At 41.7% G+C, this 25,032-nt stretch overlaps 2 protein-coding genes across 3 annotated transcripts in view; one reads left to right on the forward strand and one right to left on the reverse strand.

Moving 5' to 3' along the window:
* The first annotated feature begins 775 nt into the window (after window positions 1-775).
* TPPP3 (tubulin polymerization promoting protein family member 3) lies at window positions 776-1,884 on the forward strand. The gene is made up of 3 exons (XM_036440225.2): window positions 776-963; window positions 1,077-1,230; window positions 1,343-1,884. Exons 1-3 carry the CDS (start codon window positions 776-778, stop codon window positions 1,529-1,531), a joined length of 531 nt encoding a protein of 176 aa, XP_036296118.1. The 3' UTR covers window positions 1,532-1,884.
* A 3,390-nt stretch (window positions 1,885-5,274) lies between these two features.
* The window catches only part of LRRC36 (leucine rich repeat containing 36), a 36,498-nt gene continuing 16,740 nt past the window's right edge, over window positions 5,275-25,032 (reverse strand). Inside the window, exons 6-14 of one of the 2 annotated variants that reach the window (XM_045582789.1) lie at window positions 24,852-24,979; window positions 22,074-22,125; window positions 19,723-19,890; window positions 16,475-16,764; window positions 12,814-12,979; window positions 11,511-11,656; window positions 10,523-10,646; window positions 7,613-7,727; window positions 5,275-5,620 (exon numbers count right to left, since the gene is read on the reverse strand). In XM_045582789.1, the coding sequence (XP_045438745.1) occupies window positions 5,395-5,620; window positions 7,613-7,727; window positions 10,523-10,646; window positions 11,511-11,656; window positions 12,814-12,979; window positions 16,475-16,764; window positions 19,723-19,890; window positions 22,074-22,125; window positions 24,852-24,979 (1,415 nt within the window). In that variant the 3' untranslated portion in view covers window positions 5,275-5,394. Of the gene's footprint in view, window positions 5,621-7,612; window positions 7,728-10,522; window positions 10,647-11,510; window positions 11,657-12,813; window positions 12,980-16,474; window positions 16,765-19,449; window positions 19,891-22,073; window positions 22,126-24,851; window positions 24,980-25,032 lie in introns of both variants that reach the window. The other variant, XM_036440776.2, reaches the window with a different exon arrangement.

Consider the following 25,032-nt stretch of genomic DNA (forward strand, 5'->3'; position numbering starts at 1 on the left):
TCCCCAGCCCGGCCCAGCCCAGCCCAGCAGCACTGGGAGCTTCTCCCTGAGCCACTCTGACACCATCCTGCCCTTAGCAACATTCTCCAAGTAGCACCACCTCCCTTAGCAACAGTCTCCAGGCTTCACAAACTGTGGCCAGGCCAGCTCTAGGCTCCTTCCCCCTCATGTTTTTGTTTAACAGCAAATAGTAACAAGGTCCCGGCTGGGCCAGCTGCACCCCTGCCTAGGGCATGCACCCCTTCCTGTGCTCTGGCTCCCTTCTCAGCCTGGGCTGGGTCTTGCTGGATCCTTATGACCCTGACAAAGATACCGTCGGACTAAATACCTGCCCAACTAGCAAGCCAGCCTGGCCCTGACCCAGCTTGGCATGGAATGCCCAGGGAGGGAGGCCTGATCTGCCATCCTCACTTCCACCCAAGCAGGCCTTGTGCCAAGGCCAGACAAAGCCATGGTCCCAGCAGCTGCCCTCACAGTCTTTCTCGACAGTGCCACTCTGTTCCTAGCCTGGTATGGCATCATGATTTCATCTGAACTCCACTCCAAGCCAGGGCTGGCCTTAACAATAGGACCTTTCCTCTCGAGGCCCCGCCTCAGGGCTCAGGGGCCCCTCTCTGCTGGCAGCTCCTGCTCCAGCTCTTGAGGGTATGTAGCTTAAATGCCCCCCAACTCAGACCTTGCAGGTTTTGAGGTAGAGGCAGTAATGCTCTGTGCCTTGGGGAGGGGAGGAACAGCTTGTCTGGGAAGTGACCAAGGTGGGTCCCTGTAGGGTGGCATGGCAGCGAGCACAGACGTGGCTGGGCTGGAGGAGAGCTTCCGCAAGTTCGCCATCCATGGTGACCCCAAGGCCAGTGGGCAAGAGATGAACGGCAAGAACTGGGCCAAGCTGTGCAAGGACTGCAAGGTGACTGATGGAAAGACTGTCACAGGGACTGATGTGGACATCGTCTTCTCCAAAGTCAAGTGAGCCCCCGGGAATGCCTGCTTCGGGTGATCCCAGAAGGTGGGGAGTTGGGGGGCTGGAAGCAGGGAGGACATGGAGAAGGGGGAACTCATGGTGTCCACATATCTGCCAGGGGGAAGTCTGCTCGGGTCATCAACTATGAGGAGTTCAAGAAGGCCCTGGAAGAGCTGGCCATCAAGCGATTCAAGGGGAAGAGCAAGGAGGAGGCTTTCGATGCCATCTGCCAGCTGGTCGCCGGCAAGGAGCCAGCCAACGTGGGCGTCACTGTAAGTGCCCTGTGGTCTCAGGGAGACACTGGGGGGTGTGGGGAACCTCAGCTGGGGGTGGGAAGGGCTGGGCTCCCTAACCAGGTGCTCCTGGGGAACTCTGTCCAAACAGAAAGCAAAAACAGGGGGTGCTGTGGACCGGCTGACTGACACCAGTAAGTACACGGGCTCCCACAAGGAGCGCTTCGACGAGAGCGGCAAGGGCAAGGGCATCGCCGGGCGGCAGGACATCCTGGATGACAGTGGCTACGTGAGTGCCTACAAGCATGCTGGCACCTACGACACTAAGGTGAAGAAGTGAGGCCTGGGAAGGCCCCCTGCATGGCTGCCCCGGCCAGCGGCTCAGGCCTTGGCCGAGGGGGTACGTGGAGCAAGAGAGCCCAGTCCCCTCCCTGCTGGACCTGCCGTCCAGAGCTTCCTGCCCAGCCCCACTGGGCCAGCCCACCAGGCCTCTGACCCAGGCTGCTCTGTGTCCCCTTCCCCTTTCCTCCATGACTTCTGTCCCTCTGGGGAGAGTCTGTGCCTATAGCCTCACCACCCCAACCTAGCCCTGGGCATGGCTAACCCCTGACTGCTTGCCTCATATTTAAGCTGCTGCTCTGGCCAAGTGCCTAATTCCTACCCAGACCTCAATAAAGACACCTTTTGTATCGATATGGCCTGGTCAGTTATATGACAGTGGGGATAATGACATTCACACCCCACTGACCCTCAGTGTCATCACTCCCCTGCCTCTCATACTGCTGATTCTTCCACTGGTGGCCCTGCCCCCCAAAGACAAACACATCTCTTCCATCAGCACAGGCCAGGCTGCCCAAGTTGCTCCTGAGGGAAACCCAGAGCCTTCCTTTCTGCAGTGAGGGCCTCAGTCTCGGCCTCTCTGCTTTCACAGCAGGAGGAGGGATGAGACAGCAGATCTGACCTGGGACAAGTGTTGGCAGGGGGCTCAGTGCCAGGCTCAGCCTCAGGCTGCTGACAGGCCCCTACTTCCGGGGGCTACCAAGGCGAGCCATTCTGGGCTCCAGCTTCAGAATATCAGAAAGTGCAGGAAGGACCTTAGGGGGTAGGTAGTCTAATTCCCTAATTTTGCAGCTGAGGAAACTGAGGCCCAGAGAACAAAGGGGCTTCTGCAGGGTGGGGGGTGGGGGTGGCGAGGGCAGAACCATGCCCCAGCATGATCACCAAAAACGGGACTGGATGGCCAGTGACAGAGCTTGGCACCCAACACCAGCCAGGGGAGCAGAGCATCCAGCAGTCCAGGGCCTCTTCATTGCTGACTCCCTGTCAACATCCCAGACTGGGAGGAGGGTGGGGGCCTCTCCGGTCCTCTCTAGCTCCTGAGAGTTTCTGGATTAACCTTTTCACCTTTTCTTCTGAGTTATAACAAGGCCAAGGCTTTGGGGCCAACTCTCTTCCTGCTGACAAACAGGCTGGATGGGGCTGAGTGCCTTCCGAGGAGAGAGTAGCTCCCAATGGAGCTAGGAAAAGGCTCAAAGGTCTGGCTAACAGGACAAAGTAGTACAACTGCTCATTCCCTCATCCCACAGATTTCTGGGGTGTTCCTGCCCCAGGCTCTCTCGCTGGCTATCCAGCCCCATCCTTGAACGCAAGTTCTCTTGGGAGTACGGGATGTAGAGAAATAGTGTGGCTCAGGACAGGGAAGCTGGGGGGTGGGAGGTGGCGATTAGAGGATGGAGGATGAACCCCTGGCCACAGTAGAGCCCGGCCTGACAGCTGTCAGCGGTGGGCTCCTCTTCCCCATTAGGCTGACCACCGTGGCCTCGCATTGCTCAGGGAAGAGTTTCAGAGATCTCTACCTCTCACACCGCCAGGTAAAAATTATTCCTCTAACCTTGGGGAATTTGAATTGTAAGCTTACTTACATGAGCATAATGGGAGTGAAACTCAAAGCCTTCTAGCTTTCACTCGCTAAAATATCCTCTTAGTGCAAAGAATTGAACTGGATTGCAAATTGGTCCAGGCTATTAAGTGATTCAGTGAGAGTACCATCAACCAGTAGGGAAGCAGCAGCTCAGCCCTCCTGTGGCTGGCGGTGTGGCTTCGGGGAACCCAGAGAGAGAACTGGCTGAGCCCTGAAACTCCTTGTAGGAGTAAAGCCCCTCCTCTGGAAAAGTGGCCGTGCAGCCTGAGGGAAATCAAGGCTCATCTAGAGCCAGGAGGACCCTTAAAGACCAACAGGCCTACCAGTAGAACCCAAACTGCACTTCAACCTTTAGTTATCACTGCTCCACCCTCCATAGCCCCCTCATGGTGGAGAGCTTTGGGTACCCTTGCTAGCAAAGCCACGTGGGCAAGGAAGAGTGGTGAGGGTCATTAAAACTTACATGTAGCTGGAGGAAGGCCAAATCTGTCAGAGTGGCTCTGCCCCACCTTTGGGGTACAGCACTTGCCGGAGGGCCCGGCCCTGTTTCCTTCTTTCTCCCAGTAATGCAAGGCCTTGAGTGAGGAATTCCTTTTTACCTATTTTCCAGTTGCTTCAGGAGATTTATCTCCACTCTCCATGTTGAGTTCACAGAGTTCCAACAATTCTTTGGCCCTTCCCTTCACACCTTTAACCCCTATCCTCACCCTGTGGATCAAGTACCCCACAAGGCAGGTGAGGAACACAGTCAACTTCCCTAAGTGTGGCCATCAATCCTGGAGAGGTGCCTGGCTGGGGCATGGCCAGCCACTAGCAGTGACATTAGAAAATAAGGTGACTGCCTGGATCAGGCATTGGATTGCAGTCCTTCACCCTGTACACTCTCTGGCTATATTAGCTATCTGGGCAATCCTGAAGCAGAAACACACCTAGAGCCACTTTCATTATCTCTTTCCATTGATTTTTAAAATGCCCCACCTGTCAGAATTGAAAGAAAAATGGTGCCTTTGTCTGAAATACAGAATACTCATGAGTACAGTGGATGCTGAGCCCAAAGCTAACACCCAGAAACTGCACCTCTGGTCTAGACTTCACCAGCCTTTTCTCTCTTCTCTCTAGCTCCTTGCTGTCTTCCCCCTCCCCCCATACACACATACAACCATCACCTGATTCTTCTTACAACGAAAGCTTCTCAAACACAAATCTGCCACTCCCTGCCTTCCCAGTGTGAAATCCCCAAGGAGCCGTGCTACCTCGTTCCTTCCCACTTCATGGAATTTACACATGCTGTTTCTCTCTGCAGCTCTCCCCATTGCTTCTGCTTTTGACCCTGTGCTTTGCCTGGTAACCTTCTACTCATTTCTCTGGTCTCAGTTAAAAGAACATTTCTTTAGGAGACATTTTCCTGACACCACACCTCCCAGGCATGGACTGCTCCCCCATTTATATACTCATGGCACCGTGACCCACATCTTCCTTGCTCTATGATCCCTCTGGGGCTCCAGACTCTTCCACTCTTGGCCTGAGAAGGCTCTGCACGTTCCCATTCCACTCTTCTGCAGCTTCCACTCAAACAAGATTTCAGTGATGCCTTCAATTCCCCAGGGTATGGATCTCTCTCTCTCTCTCTCTCTCTCTCTCTCTCTCTCTCTCTCTCTCTCTCTCTCTCTCTCTCTTCCCTCCCTCCCTCCCTCCCTCCCTCCCTCCCTCTCCCTCTTTCTCCCCCTCTCTGTCTATCGCTTTTCAGGGCATCTTTAGGCTTTTGTTTAGACCTGTTTGGCACCAATGCCAAGCTTTGAGCTCTATCACACCAGTTTGTGCTTTCCTCCCTGACTGAATCTCCAGGGCAGACACCAGATCTTTTTATCTTTCCACTATGGTGGAAGAAAACTAAAAATATGTTTGATGAACCAATCCATATGAATTCTCTGAAATTTCTTCTAACACAGAACACACCTGGTCATGGGTGTTCTTGTTAAATGTCCTACCACACAGTTTCAAGTGACACTTGGGGGAAATGTCTAGTGTTTTTTCCTATTAAACATTTTCAGCCAAATGCTCCTATGTGATACGATGCTAGGACTAAGTGCCAACTATTTCTGTGGGCAGAAGAATGACTTGATGGGAGGAGATAAGACAAATAAAGAGAAGGACCAATACGATGTAATCAGAATAATATTTTTTTCTTAATCTTGTGGGTAAATACCACCACACTGGTGGGAATGACATGGACAGTCCCCTGTGGCTGAGAGGGAAGCTGCAGAGAAGGTACTCAGTGCTAGCTAGCTCCATAAACTAGGCTCTGGGACAGAGTTTGAGACACTCTGTATTAGATACTGACCCGTGTCATGTGCCCCTGGGGAGGAGGAAGACAGCGCGCTTTTCCCAAAGGGTGATGATCTCCCTAAGTGATGACTCTTCTCAGGAGGCAGGAGTGCTTTCCCAGAATAACCTTTTTGCTCTTTATTCAGCTGCTGCAGCAGATACTCATTAGTTACCACCAGGGATCTGAGGCACGGGGGAAAAGGCAGACATGAAATCATAAAAGCAAAGTAGATGCCATTCAGACCTGTAATGTTAGCTAAAGACAAATACAAAATATAAAAAGTAACATCTTTAAATAGAACTGTCCAGTTTATGAGTGGATTCTTTTAAAGGCAGGTCAACCGTTTCTTTCTTCATTATGATTCTGTTTATGTTCCAGACTGACTGTAGCAGGAACATAGTTCACATTTTATACAGTGATTGCTCTATCCGTTCCAAAGCACTTTCATGATGAGGTAAGTAGAAGCACTGGGAGATTGGCACCTGACCAGGCCTCCAATTTCTATCTCCAAATTTTAACTCCTACTTCTAATCTACACTGCCTCTGCAATTACCTAGTGGTACTAGTCATCGCTATACTTTTGGACTCTGAATTACCTTGTAATGTTAAAAGCCATCAGAAACTGGCCAAGAAAATAAGAAAGTAAAAAATGATACATGCACGCTATTCATGGCAGCACTGTTTGTAACTACAAAACCAACCTAAGTGCCCATCAATAGAGAAATAATTAAACAAAAACACAATGGAGTCCCATCCTATATAATAAAGAGCTAATATGCTTATTAGACCAAACAGCAGAATGACCATCCAAACAAAGTCGGGGCTGCAAGGGGGGCTGCGAGGACCCAGCTTCTTGTACGAATTCCGTGCATTGGGCCTCTAGTACAACTCTAAAAGGGAATGAGAGCCACCTCTATACACCACTGTGAGCTGATTGCTTAGATAAACTGTTAAAGTACCATTATGCCTCTTTTTATGTACTAGAGTGCCCCTCTACACACCACACCTACAGTGGAAGGCTAGTGGGAGGCTAGATTTACCTGAATTTACCTCATTTTGTAGATTTGACTTTGGGATCGTGTAAATGTTTTACATAATTATAAAACAAAATTAAATAAAAAATAATGGTAAAAATTTCCTATGAATCAAAAGCAAATTGTAACAAATTGAACCTGTATATTGAATTGATAGCTTAACAACACAGGGAAAAATTATTTTCAAGTTACTTTAAAATATAGCAATTTGACTGTACATCACTAAAGAGATGCACCCTAATGTTCTCAAAGTGTTGTCCCAGACCACCTGAAACAGCATCACCTGGAAATTGATGAGAAATGCAAATTCTCAGTTCCCAGTCCAGACCTGCTGAATCAGAACCTCTGGGGTGGGGCCCAGCAATCTTCATTTCAACAAGTTTTTCAGGAGATTCTGACTTCATGCTACTTGCTCAACTTTTGTATATGTTTGAGATAATTGTAATGAAAAGTTTAAAAACTTAAAAAGCTACCTGGAATGGCCCTGGGTCTAATCCTCTGAATATGAAGTTATTCCAAGGAAAACCAGGAATTGAGGTTTAAGACGGAAGATGTGGGCATGGGGTTTTTATATTTAAATTTCATTGGAAGTCCTGGTAAACATGTTTGTCAAATCACAACGTCCAGGGCTTCTCTAAATGTACCAACAGTTTTAAGGCCTCTTCTGATTTTCTAGCCTGCATCCTGAGGGTACTATTCTTTGAAGAGGCGGATGCTACCGAGCTCCTCCAAAGAAAACACAGACATTGGATTCTTTCTCTATTATGGGTGGTCAATGTATTTTCTGTGACCAATAGCAAGCAGATGTTTTCCAGAAGAGCTAGGTGACTGATTTTGGGGGTAGAGAGTAACCAAAAATAAAAAATGCTGACTCAAACAAGATTCTGTTGGATCTAAAGAGAAACTACTTAGTATTGAGGTGGTACAATCCACCAGTTCCAGCTAAGACATTTAGTCCCTCATGTTTTCTGAAAAGAGAGTGCTTTGAACACTGAGCTAACTGGCCTAGATACAAGTGGTTTACATGTACCATGGAGTTAATTTGAAAAGTATATAGATATTAACTTGCCAGTAAAACAAAGGAGATAAAGAAAAGTAAGCACCTGCTTCCAGAAGCCAGCTAGAGAGACCCACTCCTACCTCTGACTTTCATGGAGAAGGGCCACTGTCTCCTCCAGCTTTTTCAGCTGGGAAAGCTCCTGGTTCAGGCAAGCCACCTGTACGTTCAGCTGTTGGTTTCTGCGCAGAAGATCATCTAAAAAGAACACAGTAGCCATGGTGAGAGGATAACAAGCAGCTGGTCTTTGAGCAGAGCTTAAGTTCATTGTGAAGAATGGGGGCCCCCCCTCACTGCACCCACCTCCACACTCCACACACCATTTCTTCCCTTAGACACAGCAGATATGGGGGCAAGAATATGGGATTTAGCATCAAACAGATCTGAATGAAAATTCAACCATGTATAATATTACCACATGTTAGTTCATTTTTCTGAGGTTCACTAGACCTAATAACCCTGCCCAATAGCACTATTATAAGGCATCAATGTAACATCTATCCTCATTTAGCATAAGTAGTCAATAATTATTGGGTCTCTGAATTTTCCATTTTAGTTTATGAATACATGTGCTTCATTCTCTATGAAGTATGTGAAAATATCTAGAATTGTGTCAGCCACATAGTAATATTTCAGTGAGTGCTTGCAGAAACTGAATTTGTAACCAAGACACTCATATGTAGTTCCCAAATATAGTACCACTGCTGCAATAATGAGGTAGGTAAAAGCACCTGAATTCTACCTGGCCAGTGTGTCTCAATGGTTGAGAATCTCGACCCATGAACCAGGAGGTCATGGTTAAATTCCCAGAGGGGGCACATGCCTGGGTTGTGGGCTCAATCCCCAGTGTGAGGCATGCAGGAGACAGCTGATCAATGATTCTTTCTCATCATTGATGTTTCTATCTCTCTCCTTCTCCCTTCCTCTCTGAAATCAATAACCAATATATGTATTTTTTTTTAAAGGCACGTGGTCCTGAGGAAGTCTAGAACTGTATTTCTTTTTTTGTATTTTTATATTTTATTGATTTTTACAGAAAGGAAGGGAGAGGGACAGAGAGCCAGAAACATCAACGAGAGAGATACATTGACCAGCTGCCTCCCACACATCCCCCACCGGGGATGTGCCTGCAACCAAAGTACATGCCCTTGACCGGAATCGAACTTAGGACCCCTCAGTCTGAAGACCGATGCTCTATCCACTGAGCCAAACCGGTTTCAGCATAGAACTGTTCTTCTTAAACATTAGAAAATTTAGTGTGTTTACAGATCATCTGGGAAATCTTGTTAAAAAACAGACTCTGATGCAGTAGGACTGAGGTGAGGCCTGATAGTCTACATGTCTAACAAGCTTGCTGATCTGTGAATCACACTCTGAGTAGTAAAATTTGAGAAGGTGGAAAACAGAGCTACAATAGCCGTATCTATCACCAGTAAGCCAACACCAGTACTGGGCCTCAAGGCTGATTGAAAGTAGGTATCTAGTGAACAATCACCTGTTTTCAGAGTAGGTAAGTGGAGATGCTTTGATTATTTAAGCTTGTAAAATGAGACTGAACTCTGGAGATTCAGTGCTGACTTCTAAATCAAGTTCCTTGTATAAACTGAAATGTTTGCTTAGAGGTGCTGAGCTGAAGGGTTAAAGCCAAGAGTAAATTTTATCTAAAATACTGGCCTAAACTATATAGACCAGTATTTTATATAATTAAAAAAAATAGTACAAATCAAATAATAATAAAGTAGTACAAATCAAAACCAAAATTTCAATGACAGATTATTTTTCACTTATAACTATGGCAAAAATTAAAAAAAAACTATCCAGTGTGGACAAGGATAGAGTGAAAAGGGCATTCAAATACACTCATTGCTGATGTCAGTATAAATTGAAAAAATCTTTTTGGGGAGTGATTTGGCAATGTGTAATGAAAGCTTCAAAAATGTCCACTTCTTAAAAGGAGACATATGTAATACTTTCAACAATAAAGATTAAAAAGAATGTCCCCATCTTTTGACCCACTGATTCTACTGACAGGAATGTCCTTAGGACAACAGTCTGAAATGTACACAAAGATTTATGTATGTAGATATTAATAGCTGCATTATTTATTGTAATATAAACATTAGGACTCTCAGTTCTGGCAGAAGGAAAGAAAGACAATCTCAGAGAAGCATTTTCACTCTAATGTCTTTTCTTTCATTTCAGGTCTTTTGAATGTTTGGAAAAATTTTTTTAATGTTTTTATTGATTTTTTTTTTTTTTTGAGAGAGAAGGAGAGGGAGAGATAGAAATATTGATGAGAGAGAAAAATTGGCTGCCTCCTGCACACTCCCTACTGGGGATCAAATCTGAAGCACAGGCATGTGCCCTGCCCAGGAATTGAACAGGTGACTGCTTGGTTCCTGAGTTGATGATGCATAACCACTGAGCAACACCAGCCAGGCTGGGTATTCTTTAAAATCATTTATATTCTAAACAATGCAGCTTTATATATTTATAATTAGAGGCCTGATGCATGAAATTCATGCAAGAGTAGGACTTCCTTCTAGCCACTGAGCCAAACCGGTTAGGGCAAAATGGGTACATTTTGTTGTATTGAATTATTTTTTAAAAATCAAGGCACACATTTTAATTTTGAGTTAAAAATGTATGTAATAGGAGTATGGTTGAAAGAAAATATACTAAAACACTAATGGTTGTTATTGATGGGTAATGGAGTTTTATTTTTCTTATATTTTTCAAACTTTCTATAAAGAACACAATCTTCGGCTATAATCAGAAAAAAAAAGTATCATCTGAAAATAGTAACAACATTTGTACTTGTTTTAAAATGACCAATAGCATCATCTGATAAGTCACCTGCAATACAAGGCACGATGATGGTGTCCATTTAGATAGCCATGTGAGTGTTAGATAATAAAGCTTATTAATTGCGTCATCTATAAACAAACAATTGTGTTGTTTGTTTATACCACACACTGCTTTCCTGAACTTACCGTAAGTGTTGGGCTGGTGCCCATTCCCAATTGAGGTGGTAACACCTTCCTCCAACTGCTGGATTTTTTCTGATAAAATGAGGTTTTCCTCCAGCACTCTGACCAATTTTTGCTTCAAACTTTCCTTCGGGTCAACAAACAAAATATAAATACATTAAGAATCTGAAATTATAAGACTGAAAGAATTAGAGACTGAAAGAATCTTTCCCCTGTTTAGTGATAACTGAATGGAGGCCAGTGTCTCACTAGAATTTTAATTCATTGATAAACATAGCTCAAGTGCAGCAAACAAATTTATCACATGCAATTTTTCTTGTGACTTATCCACTACTGTTGCAGAACAAGTGGTCATTTTGACGAGTGGCCAGCATTCTGAGTCATTTATCTAAAGTTTGTAGAAACTGAACTTGATGTTTGAGAATCCTCTAATGTTAAGAAAAAAGGGAGGGAGTCAATGGGGAAAGAAGGGGACATATGTAATACTTTCAACAAAAAGGTAAATGTTTAAAATTGAGGGGTGGGGGAGACTTAAGAATGAGTCCCTTCTTCCTCTTCCAGAGCCAGCTGCCTGATGCTCGAGGCCTGGCCTCTGGCTCAGGGCTCTTTGCTCCATCACAAGGGGAGGAATGACAATCCCAGAGACATGTGCCTTCCCTCACAGAATCAAACCATGACCTTCAAGGCTATGATCCTAAACAATTTCACTCTAGGGTATTTTTCTTTTTCTTTTCCCATTTTGAGTCTTTCTTTAGAATTTTTGGATGAGGACTAGGATTAAGGAGTCATCCCTGTAGAACCTCTGTCTTGCCCCTGTCCTGGCAAGTTCTGTGTTCCTGATTTGCCCAGAATGACTTTTCTGTATTTTGGTTCAGGAATATCTAGGTGTTCATGGTGATAATGATCTTTACAGTACAGAGCTGTTCTACTCCTGCTACACTGTCCTTTTCTAGTAAAGGAAAAGTAGGAAAGGGAGATGAAAGAGGCATACCATGTCATTAGGGACCACCTGCCCAGCCTCCTTCAATTCCATCTCCTTCCTGTGGAAGGCTTTGGACGCATCTTCAGGATGTGAGCGACACCACTGCTGAGAAGGAGCAGGGACTACCAAAGTCAGAAGCAGATCTCGGGCAGGACCTGCCAAAAATTCAGGTTGGGCACATGGGCCAATCTTAAAGCTAAAGCATAGAATTCCTAGTCAATAACTACTAGCTCTGCAGCATAAATAAGGTAATCTAATATCTTCTTTTTATGAGAATTTCATAAGTGGCTGTAAAAAGTGTTTCTTGATTAGAGAAATTATATCCCACATCCTCTGTGGAGAAACAACAGCAGACCCTCTGAATGCGGGCTCTGTGCTATTCTCTAGTCACTGAGGAAGGCTCCTGGGGATAATTTCCTACAAAGTGAGAGCAAAGGGTCATTGTGGGAATAAAAGTAATTGTGCTAAGATTTCTTCTGCGTATCCATTTAGAAAATTAAAAAAAAAAGATAAGTCTAAATAACTCTAAAGTTTCTAATTTTTACTTAAACTTTTTTCACCACCAAGAACTCCTTGAGCCCTAACCGGTTTGGCTCAGTGGATAGAGCGTCAGCCTGCGGACTGAAAGGTGCCAGGTTCGATTCTGGTCAAGGGCATGTACCTTGATTGCAGGCACATCCCCAGTAGGAGGTGTGCAGGAGGCAGCTGATTGATGTTTCTCATCGATGTTTCTAACTTTCTATCCCTCTCTCCTTTCCTTTCTGTAAAAAAATCAATAAAATATATATTAAAAAAAAGAACTCCTTTAATTTTTCTGCCATTAAACAACTAATAAACACATGGGGCCAAGGTTTGCAAAAACAATTTTTTCCCAAATTCCTAAAAAGAAAGATGCCCTAAAGCAAAGCAGGTCATTTAGTCACTGGAAGTTTTCAAATTATAACATCTGAACAGGCATCTCAGAACTCTGATGATCAAACCTAATTTCTACACTATTTATTATCGGCACTTTCCTGAGGATCATAAAATCCTTTGTAACCATTAACATGACCACTCTGTCATGTTAACATATCTCATCACTCTACATATTACCCAAAGACTACTAAAAAAAAAAAAGTTACAGGAGGAACAAAATAATTGGTACATGATGGAAGAGTGCAGATGAAACAAACAGGAAGAAGATTATGAGGAAAACGCAGACTTTTCCATTACTGTGTTATTGAGAAATTTGGTAACTGATCACGAGAACAGTTTTCCTTGTAGAACAGAAGCAAAGTCAGAGCCCTTCTCCCAGAACTGAGAAAGCACTCACCCAGAAACTTCTTGTTGAGGAGGAGGGAGCCGGAGCCGGTCCAGTGCTTATCCACAAGCTCCAGGAGCTGTCTGAGGACAGTGGCCACATGGGAGGTTCTGGCAGAGATCTGGGAACTGTGGTTTCCTGGCAAACCATGCAAACTGCCCAGGTCACTAGAGAGAGGCTCAAGAAAAAAAAACAAAAGGCCCAACCATTCGTCATTCTTACACAATTAGGGAAATAAGAATTCAGACGCTTAAAGTGTTAACATTAAAAAAAAAAGAAAAAAAAGAAAAGAATATTATTTATGTCCAAGGCAAATATGATAATATAGTCAAGGACAATTTCAAAGCTAATAGTATCTTCTTACATGATTTTCTGTAGAGATTGTGAGAAGAAAACAAAAAATGTTTTTGACACCTACATCAGTGGCTCAATATATTATGTAATATGAAAAGATTAAATTGCAGAACACTTTCAGAAAGTTATTATATATCATAAAATAAAATGGGAAATAATTTAGTAAAAAGCATAACTCATAATAAGCTTATGTTATGAGTTAATGTTACAATAAGCTTATAACATTTTAAATGTTAAATGTTATTGTTGGACCCAGTACTAAAGACATTTTATTCAGTAAGAATTGTATATATAGATGTATAGGTAGATCTGTCCAGTAAAATTCACAATTGTTTTTTATTAATTCTGACATGAGTAAATACATATATAGACATATCTGAATGATTTAAGAAATTGTGGGTTTTACTGGACAGATCTGTTTACCAATCTTCTTTGTAGGGTCTCATGAACTTCAAGAAAGCTGATATATATTAAAAACAGCCAAATTAGACCTAGCCGGTTTGGTTCAGTGGGTAGAGTGGCAGCCTGCAGACTGAAGGGTCCTGGGTTCAATTCTGGTCAAGGGCATTGCACGCACCTCGGTTGCATGCTCCTCCCTGTCCTGGGTCCTAGTTGGGGCTCATGCAGGAGCAACCAATCGATGTGTTTCTCTCACATCGATATTTCTGTCTTTCTCTCTCTCTTCCACTCTCCCTAAAAATCAATCGAAAAATATCCTCGGCGAGGAATAACAAAAACAAAACAAAAACCAGCCAAATTATTTCTCAATCTTTGGCTCTTTTGATATAAAAAGTTATAGATGATTAATTAGCTGATGCTGTTACGCCCACCAATTGTGAAGCAGAATACCAAAGTCAGTGCGTGTTGGAACGCAGGCTTCTTGAAGAAACAGCTTGAATTGCTTTTAAAATTAAAGTCTGAATACGTGAACCTGCATTTTCTAAAAAAGTTTCTCCATTTAAAATACTTATTTTAGAATATTTGAAAACGACAGAAAGTTTAAACTGAGAAAACTAGTATCTATCTATGTATCTACTTATATTTTTAAATTTAATCCTCACCCAAGGATATGTTTACTGGTTTTAGAGAGGAAAAGAGAGAGAAGCATCTATGATGAGAGTGATATTTATAACATGAGTTACACATGTGGCCTAATTCGTCAAAAATGAACATTTTTATTGCCCTTGGTTTTATGTATTGATAATTGTGCATATATCATGGGACAACTTGGAATATATATCTCTTTACAGATTTTCTTTCATTTATCACAATGTGGTGAGAGTTGGGGATAATTTTTATAAACTTTTGAAGTAATTTTATTAATTTTTATGAGTCTTTTCATTTTCAGCAAATTATGGCTCATGGCTTTTAAAAATAAGTTTTTATAATTTGTTTATGATTCTAAAGTCAGTTGGTCAGAAAGAAGTTTTCTAATCACAAATTTATGTTCAGTTTAATTTTGCACATCATGGAATTAGATTTAATAACTTTTTAAATGCTCTTTTCAGCTATCTTCTGATTTATATTTTTCTAGAAACTGAACATTATATTTCTTTTATATTTACATCCAAGTAGCTCTTTTACAGCTCTTCATAAAAATAAAAATAGTATCTAACAGAAAGAAAAGAATGAGTTTTTAAGATTATCCAGGATAGTGCCTTGAGATTTTAATTGCTATTTTATATATACAAAGTAGAAGTGAAAAAATTTCCTAGAACATGTCTTACTAATACAGCATCCCAAATATTCTAAGTGTTCCTGTACCTTCCTGTACCTAAATACATTAACACACAGTGCTCTCTGGGAAAACAGGTACCCGGTGGCTGAAAATGGGAAAAATGGACCAGAAAGCCAAGAAAGTATTACGAGACTGCCCCCTTTGGTGTATAAAAATTATAGCCATCTCTGAAGTTTTGAAAATGAAATAGAAAGTATTTAAAGAGTAAAAAAAATTTTTTTTTAAATAAAACTTGTAAACCCATGCCAATGTTCAAAAAGATTTCTCACAATTGAAAACTGAGTGACTAGAAATAGTCACTGCTTCGTTATAGACAACAAATAATTAAATAACAAATGATTCATATGACAAAGGATTATAGGTTCCAGGAAAGAAAGGGCCATAAGAACTGAGGTTCCTTTAAATAAAGAGAAAAAGGCTTCATGATGGAAGTGGAGCCTGGAGAAAAATTAAAACTCAAACAGATGAGAGGAGAGTACAAGGCATTCTTTATAGACAATGTATGCAAAGGCAGTGGCAAAACTTAGTTACTGAATTAAAATTGAAAAAATAATGACATTCCATTGTACACTACTATCATATCATAACTTTATAAAATTAATTATATTATATATGTGGGAATGGTTATTGATTTGTTGCACTTTCTTTAACCATTCTCAGCTAAAAATACCTTGGATAATCTAATTCATCTTCTACCTGCTGCTACTTTGGGGAACAAATGAAATAATTTTACTTTCTAGACAGAAAAGCAATGCTTTTAGAAGAAACGTCTCAAGCAAGTTGCTGTGGCCAAAGCAAATGTATAAACATGATAAACAACAAGGGTTTAGAGATCACTCTCTAGCCAACCCTGAGCCCCAGGCAACTTTTTGATTTCTTCCTTGGGTAAACTCTGTCTGCCACTTATCAAAGTATTTCCCCACAATGTTTATGCTCTAGAAGTAGATTCTCCCAGTGACAAAAATTAAGCAATGTGGCAGAAGGGGAATGACGTTCCCCAGGGCAGAAGAATCACAGGCTTTGGCCTGGCAGTATTAATTACTGCCTCTGAAAATCCCTTTGAGTTTCTAGCACTCTTGGTCAGGACCATCCCCACCCCAAAAAGAACCCTATTCTGGTCTTACATCCGAGGTGTTTTATTCATACCGTATTTTCCGGCGTATAAGACGACCCCCTAATTTTATAGTTAAAACATAGGTTTAGGCCTATATTCGCTGTATAAGACTACCTCCCACTTCCGAGGCAACACCAGTTCTTTTTTTAATAGACCGCCTCTCTGACTCTGGCCAATCTGAGCAGGCTTTTTACTAGAACACAGTGTAGCTTTGGGTACAGAACATGTATAATTTGCATGCATAAAAAGCCTGCTTGGATTGGCTGAGTTAGAGAGGCGGTCTGAGCAGCCTTGCAGTAACTGCTGCGGGATCGAGTTGGAAAATTCGTTTAGCGGCATATCGAGACATTATTCGGGATATACTCGGTGTATAAGACGACCCCCGAGATTTTCAGTTGACTTTTTTCGGTTCAAAGGTCGTCTTATACGCCGGAAAGTACGGTGAGCACAAACAAGCCAACACTTGCCTCGTTGCCTGTGGCATCTCTGAAACCATGCTTTGGATTCAGTGTGGCAAAGATATTGTCCTTCCGTTTGAATCCTCTCTTCGATGGGCTTAGTGACCTCTTGGTCAAACTCTCTCTGTTTTCTGAAGTCCCAGTAGGCATCAGCAGGGTGCGTAGAGAGTCTCCCAGCACGGAGTTGTTTGGGAACTGACCATGTGTTGGGGTCAGATCCCCTACGCCGGAGGATAATTGTTTCTCCACATTGACCAGCAGAGCAGGGTCACTGTTGAAATGGGTTGTGGCATACAGATCTGTGAAAGGAACATGCTGGGAGATGAATCTGCTCTTCAGCTCTCTCATCTTGCTTCCATCCTTATCCCACCCAGAGTCCAAAAGTCATAATCTCCCCAGTATATAACCTCAACTCTCTGGACTCTTTTTTTCACCTGACAAAAATCTGTCAATTAACAAATTCTGGTTAAATCCAACTACCCACATACTCTAGGCCTACACCAGAGCAGTGAGAGGTAGCTGGAGAACATGTATCTCTTCTCACCATCTCCACTTCACATACATGACTGCTATTGTAACTGGGCTCTTGTACTGCCTGGCTATCCTAATACACTTAACTCCAGTCTAGTGGTCGGCAAACTCATTAGTCAACAGAGCCAAATAACAACAGTACAACGGTTGAAATTTCTTTTGAGAGCCAAATTTTTTTAAACTTAAACTTCTCCTAACACCACTTCTTCAAAATAGACTCGTCCAGGTTGTGATATTTTGTGGAAGAGCCACACTCAAGGAGCCAAAGAACCACATGTGGCTCTCAAGCTGCGGTTTGCCGACCACTGTTCTAGTCAATTTAATCTTCTCTGAGATGACCATTTCACATCTCTTTTCCTGAAACTTCCAACAACTTCTCCTCCCTCCTTACTCTCAGGTACTTATCCCTTTATTTTTCTGAGAAAAATAGGCAATCAGAGGAAACATCTATGTGATTCCACCACCAAATCTATGTATTTATTGTATTAATTCTCTGAATTCCTTCTTGTTATAATCGATGGTCTGTATTTCATCTAAGGCCAACTTCTCCACTGGTGGACAGGATTTGATATCCTCTTGACTACCTAAGGATTTTTCCTGTACTTTTCCTTTTTCCTCCTGAATCATCAATTTTCCCTCTATTTGATCATTTCCATCATGATATCCTTGATCCCATCCCTTCTCCAGCTATAATTCCATTTCTCTGCTTCCCTTCACTGAAACACTCATTGAAAGGGTTGTATATATTTGGTAACTCTATTTCCTCTCTTCTAATTCTTTCTTAAATTCACATTAGTGAGGCTTTTATTAACCACAAGTCTCCTGAAGCTGCTCACTAATGCATTGCCAAATACTAGAATCACTTCTCAGTCCCAGGCTCTTCTCCTCTCTTAGAAACATCTGACACAATATATTGATCACTCCCTCACTCCTCCTTGAAATACATTCTTTACTTGGTTTCCAAGACACCACTCCTCTTTTTTTCTCCTACCTCATTGGCTGCTTCTTTCTTGCTCTCTGTGCCGGTTTCTCCCCATCTATTGGATTTCTAATTGTTAGAGGGCTCAGGATTTGTCCTCAGATCTTTTTTTCTACATTTACTCCTTAGGTGAGATCCAATCCAGTCTCAGTTTTAATGCCATCCATACACTTCTGGTTCCCTGAACTCAAAACTAATATGTCTAATAATCTAACTGGCATCTCTGAGAAGTTATAACAGGTGCCTCAGATTTAAGATTTAAGACAGCATTTTGATATCTACCCTAAAACCTATTTGTCCCACTCTTTTCCATCTTAGTTAGTAAATGATAACTCCATTCTTCCAGTTATCAGACTCAAAACAGGGAGTCATCCTTGACCTTATTTCTCTCAATCTATCAGACTATAATGGGATGTTGTCTTTGGAATATATTCAGAATCAATACCACCTCTACCTCTAGGTAACCTCTTAAATGTTTTTCTAAGTTTCTACCATTGCTCCCATTTTCTATTTGTAACCCAGAAGCCACAGTAATTTTTAAGTTATATCATATCATTCCTCTACTACAAACTCTCTGTTTTCTCATCTCACCCAGAATAAAAGCCGGACTGCTTGTTTCCTCTTTACACTTCACCTCAATCACTCTGCTGCAGCCATAATGGCCTCCTTGTGGTTCCTTGAACATACTATTACTAAGCATGTTCCAGCCTCAGAGACTTTGCACTTACTATTTCCACTTGTCTAGAAAGTTCTTCCCCACATGGCTTATACTCTCATTTCATTCAAGTCTCTACTTTTATTGTATTTCATCAGAGAAAGTCCCCCTGATCATTTTGTCAAAAACATCATCTCCCCCTTATTACACTCTATACCCTTATCTTATTTTTCTCCATAGCACTTATCATAACCTGGCATACATTTATATACTAACTTGTTTATCATCTGTCTTACCCTCTTTAGAATAGAAAGTCCATGAAGTAGACTTTTTTTATTATTATGATAAAATATACATGGAACTTTATTTTTATTTGCTACTTTATCTGCAGAGATATAATATTATCTGGCACATAGCAGATATTTAATAATTTTTGTATAGTAAATAAGTAAATAAATAAAGAGGGTATATCTGTTACTTACCTGAAACTAGCTTTTTCTGAAAAAGTTACCAGAAAAGAAGTGACTAGTGTCCAGAAAAGACTAGATGCTACTAGAAATATGTCTTGGGTTGCTATTTAACTAAAATGACATATATGAAGCTCACGTCTACAATATATTTCTATAATATATCTCACATTTCTCTAATATATATATCACATTAAACTCATACCCTGCAGATTTCTGGAGATTCCATGACCACTGGCAACTCTGAACTACAATTTAGATAATGCTAATACAATTTTAGAAATGTGTACTCCAAAATTTCCAGTTATACCCTCCATTTTCATGTTCATGAAAAGGCCTATAAAACTATTACCTGAACTAAGCTTCAAAAGCCTTCCAGTGCTGGAGTCAGGGTTTGACAGAGGGGTCAGTAAGTCTCCACAGGAATGGGATGTGGTAGCCTTCATGTCATTTGAAGCCTTTATGTTATAGTCACGGTAGTTCTTGCTTCTCTGAGGCCTTTTACCAAGACTTCCATGCAGGGATAGGGTGTGAGAATAATGACTATCATAATTGTCTAGACCAAGATCAGAAGGTAACTGATAGGGATGGATCTGGCTAGAATCACCGACATCCAAGCGTTTACCCAATAAAGTATCATGGGTAAGCTGATAAGCATCGGGTTTTGGTAGCATGTCCTTTTCTGGAGAAGAACCTGAAGCTTTATTGTCCACAAAAGATATTCGGTACCCTTCTTTAGCCATCTTCTCTGGGGATCGGACTGTGGACTGGCGAGGTGAGTAGTGTCTGAATTCTAACCACCACCAAGGAAAATAAAAGGAACAAAATACAATGAGAACTCTTCTTGGCTCAGTTAAGATACCTCATTATACTAGACATATCTCTGTCTACCTAAAAAATTTCTCAGGACGAGATGGTTTATAATTTTGATAAATGGTAGCATAAAATGATGAAAGGATTTCTGCATGGACAACAACAACCCCCCCGACCACCATATTGGATATTATGTAAACAGTGAAAAATCCGTAACATTCTTGAGATAAATTTCATGTCAATTTAATCTCCTAGGAATTTCCTCCTAAAACTGTAGTGTCAGTTTTCTAGACACTGTCCTATATAATAAAAGCCTACTATGCTATGTGTCCAGTTGACTGGTCAGCCATTCAACCAATCAAAGCATAATCCTATATAATAAAAGGATAATATGTAAATCAACCTGATGGTGGAACGACTAGTTGCAATGATGTGCACTGACCACCAGGAGGGCAGACACTCCAACTGACAGGCTAGCTTGCTGCTGGGGTCCGGCCTATTGGGACTGAGCAAGACAGGCTGGACATAGCCTGGAGTCCTCCCTCAATCCCTCCCCTGTGGTCCCTGCCTGGCTGGCCAACTTCCTGTGTTCCTTCCTGGCCCCAGTACCCTTTCACAATCTGGGACCCCTTGGAATGTTGGAGAGCCGGTTTTGGCCAGATCCCACAGGCCAGACCAAGGGACCCCACTGGTGCACAAATTCATGCACCAGGCCTCTAGTTTTCACATTAAAAAAATTTGATGTATCTCCACAATAGTTGTGATCTTTATTTATTCAGCTAATAGATAATAGTTGGCAGGTCTATGATTTCATAGACTCCCCTGATAAAGCTAATTCCTTCCCATCCCCAGAGGTTCTAGGTTCATTCATTGGGAATCACCATCATAAACCAATATAAATGGTAGGAAATGCAAAACCTGTGAAAATTCTAGCATTTGTATCAGACAGCTCTACCAGTCATCTCCAAAAAGTTTCATAGCGGGGCAAGTACAGCCGTAGATCAAAAGAAAAGTCTTTGTACTCTTTAGGGCTTTCAGAGTTGCATGTGCTTAGAAAGGGCTTCCTTAGGAAAGAAAACATACTATATCTGAGTTAGTCACATTAACTTTTAAAAAGTGGAACTAAGTATAGCTCTATAGAACCTAGAAGAATATCAGTGTTTTACCCAGGGCCAGCCTATATAGTGGGAGAAAGATTATAGAACAATATCTTTAAAAAAAAAATATTATTGATTTTTGTACAGCGAGGAAGGGAGAGAGATAGAGAGTCAGAAACATCGATGAGAGAGTCATCGATCAGCTGCCTCTTGCACACCCCCTACTGGGGGTGTGCCCCCAACCAAAGTACATGCCCTTGACCGGAATCGAACCTGGGACCTTTCAGTCCCCAAGCCGACGCTCTATCCATTGAGCCAAACCGGCCTCGGCTATAGAACAATATCTTAACATAGCAAAAGAATGTAAGTACAAAAAATAAGATTAGATAATTCAGACTATTCTTCCTATTAAAGACATTTAAAAAGTAGGGTGATATATGTTCTAAAAAGCATAAGAGAGCTAATGAGCTGGTGAGGAATTTCTAGCCCAAACTCTAAGAAACAGCAAGAACTCATATAGGTAAATCTATTGTAGCATTTAAACTCACTTTTACCCTAAGTAGTTTTAGGGTGACAGGTATAGAAGTCCAAGTCCAGGATCCATCATGGTGAGGAGTATGACAAACCACCCCAAATTCCTGCTCCCTCCCCCTATATATTACTATGAAACCCTGAGCAGGACACAATATTCAAGGTAAGGGTAAAATAAACTAAAGCAGCCCTTGTACTAACTGGTAATCCAAGTTTCATTATCTAGGTAGTCTTGGAAACCTCAAGTTTTGAGCTTGGATTGATGTGATCCCAAATTAATAGTGCCTTAAGCCCCTGCAAATAAAAATCTGATCTGGAAAAGATACCTTCATGCAAGAAATTAATTAATTCCTACAGCAGAAACCGATTTAGCTCAGTGGATAGGGCGTCAGCCTGCGGACTGAAGGGTCCCGGGTTCGATTCCGGTCAAGGGCACGTGCCTTAGTTGCGGGCACATTTCCTTCTCCCAAATCCCATAACATCTAGATCTCTCTGATTAGTATGGTGAAAAATACTCAGTGAGCAAAATATTTACCATCTTCCTGATGATTATCACTTGGCATCTCCCTTCTTCTCACTTCTTGCATCTAAAAACAAGTTTGAAAGTTTGAGAGAAGGAGAGTTTACTACACCAGCCATTCAGAATATTTTCCTATTAGTGAGCAAGACCATCCTTGCAGACTAGGGAAAGAGGCCTTCAAGAAAAGGCAGGTTTAAGACTATTTAAAAAAATATGTATTTTATTGATTTTTTTACAGAGAGGAAGAGAAAGGGATAGAGAGTTAGAAACATCGATGAGAGAGAATCATCGATCAGCTGCCTCCTGCACACCCCCACTGGAGATGGGCCCGCAACCAAGGCACATGCCCTTGACCGGAATCGAACTCGAGACCCTTAAGTCCGCAGGCCAACACTCTATCCACTGAGCCAAACCGGTTTCAGCTAAGCCTATTTTAAAAATGCCACAATGCCCTGCTGGTGTGGCTCAGCGGTTGAGCGTTGACCTATGAACCAGGAGGTCACAGTTTGTATCCTGGTCAGGGCCAAGGCCCAGGTTGTGGGCTGGACCCCCAGTGGGAGGCAGCCTATCCATGATTATCTCTCATTAATGTTTCTACCTCTCTCTCCCTCTCCTTTACTCTCTGAAATCAATAAAAATATATTTTAAAAAATAAATAAAACTGCCACAATACAAAGAGGTTCCAGAGTTGATTTGGAGTAGTTAGGAGACTCCTTGAAAATACAAAATATCCTTAGATAGTAAAAGCCATATCAGTGAAATACTATATATTTTCCTTCTTAGATAACTCAGCATAGAAGTCAGAGGGTGCCACCTTTATTTTTTCTTTTTGAGGAACTCCCACACTTATTTTTACCTTCTGGTAAAGCTGAGTATTGACCACAGGGGCTACTGGGAGTCTTAATAGGCTAAAAATTAATTTGAAGCATAATTAATCAAGGATGATACAAAATAGGAAGCCATCTGGAGTTTGCTTTTTCAAAACTCATCTTAAAGTATTTAGTATATTTTTTGTAGTGTGCAAAGAAAGAAATCCCACTTCCTATTTTTTAAGTGAAAAAGGATACACAGCAAACTATTCAATTTCCTTTTTTCTTTCACTTCAAGAAGTGATTTTTTAAAAGTTGGGTATGTTAATCTAAAAAGAGCTATTTAACTTTAACTGTAGATTGGAGTATCCATTGTTTCCATTACCTTTAAATCAATACTAAGATATTAAAAATGGTAACTGAGATAGTTTCTAAGTTACCCAAGTAGAAGTCCCAAAAACAAAAGAACCAACTAAATACTAATTTGTCTTTTTATAAGATGAAGTTATATACTCAAACTAAAAAAAGTTACTTTTTACTAATTTAGTGTTGATTACCCAAATTATGGATTAATCAGAGCTTTGATTTTTCCCCCCCTCCTTCTGACTATTTCGAGCAATTTCATTGATCATAATATATTTAAAAAATATAGACATGCCACCGAAACCGGTTTGGCTCAGTGGATAGAGCATCGGCCTGTGGACTGGAAGGTCCTGGGTTCGATTCTGGTCAAGGGCATGTACCTTGGTTGCGGGCACATCCCCAGTAGGGGGTGTGCAAGAGGCAGCTGATCGATGATTCTCTCTCATCGATGTTTCTAACTCTCTATCCCTCTAAAAAATCAATAAAATATATTTAAAAAATATATATATATATATATAGACATGCCAAATCTGGTTTGGCTCAGTGGATAGAGTGTTGGTTTGCGGACTGAGGGGTCCCAGGTTCGATTCTGATCAAAGGCAAATGCATTAGTTGCGGGCACATCCCCGGTGGGGGTGGGGTGGGAGGCAGGTGGTTGATGTTTCTCTCTCATGGATGTTTCTGGCTCTCTATCTCTCTCCCTTCCTCTCTGTGGAAAATCAATAAAATATATATTTTAAAAAACATATAGACAAAAGGAGAAGTTGAATGTAAGGAAGTCAATTCTGCATTATATTCACTCTTATAAATAAGTCTTACATAATGGTTGTCTTCTTCCCACCAATGTTTTTCCCTAAAAACTTATTTTAAAAATTTCCCCCATCTTGTATGATCTCTGCCTCTCCATTGTCCACAACTTCTATGCCACCTTTTTTTTTTTTTTAGTATATATATTTTTTATTGATTTCAGAGAGGAAGGGAGAGGGAGAGTTAGAAACATCAATGACGAGAGAGAATTGCTGATTGGCTGCCTCCTGCATGCCCCCTACTGGGGACTGAGCCCGAAACCCGGGCATATAACCTTGACCAGAATCAAACCTGGCTGACACTCTATCCACTGAGCCAAACCAGCTAAAGCTTCCATGCCATCTTTACCCGTTTTCTGTTTTGTTTTGTTTTGTTTTGTTTGTTTCAATAAAGAAGTAGCATTGGGACAGCCAGCTTTGAGATGTAAGATTCAGTAATTAAAAGACAGAGGTAGAAAATTTGGGAACAGGTAATAGGAGATGGAGACACTGTGTAAAGAGAAGATTGAAAAACCAGCCAAAAATCGTAACAGCTGCATCCCTGTGTGAGGGCCAAAATACCTGGCGTAAAATGTGCTAAAATTATATGAATAAATATACCACATTTGATAACAGGTTAGCGGGGAGGAGAAAAGGTAAATTAAAATTAATGCAGAAGGTCCTCTGCATCCTGTCCTGACTTTTCCTGTTTAAGGGTCTAAAATGCCCTGATCAAACAAGTCTTATTAGATCTTCAGAAATAACTGAGAGTCCACTGAATTACCAGTACTTATCACTGTCTAGTCAATGCATCAGCAGGAAAGTGAATACGTTACCTGTGTCCCCAGTGGGAAAGGGTCTGATTTCTGATCTGGTATACTGTTGCTTTGGTTTGCAGAAGTGCTCATGAGGGAATCCTTTATTTCCCGGTTGGAGAAGGGAATAAACAGTCCTTTGTTTGAGTCTGTGTTAAAAGAAAAGGCATACAATGGAGCACTGACCAGACGTCAAAGGCAA

Source organism: Pipistrellus kuhlii, unplaced genomic scaffold (assembly GCF_014108245.1).
Source record: "Pipistrellus kuhlii isolate mPipKuh1 unplaced genomic scaffold, mPipKuh1.p scaffold_m20_p_17, whole genome shotgun sequence".
NCBI classification, from domain to species: domain Eukaryota; kingdom Metazoa; phylum Chordata; class Mammalia; order Chiroptera; family Vespertilionidae; genus Pipistrellus; species Pipistrellus kuhlii.

Bases quoted from the DNA above. Each gene is read 5' to 3' on its own strand.
- TPPP3 (XM_036440225.2), top strand. From the start codon at position 776: ATGGCAGCGAGCACAGACGTGGCTGGGCTGGAGGAGAGCTTCCGCAAG. The intron at 964-1,076 runs GTGAGCCCCCGG...CATATCTGCCAG, and splicing joins ATCGTCTTCTCCAAAGTCAA to GGGGAAGTCTGCTCGGGTCA. The intron at 1,231-1,342 runs GTAAGTGCCCTG...CTGTCCAAACAG, and splicing joins CAGCCAACGTGGGCGTCACT to AAAGCAAAAACAGGGGGTGC.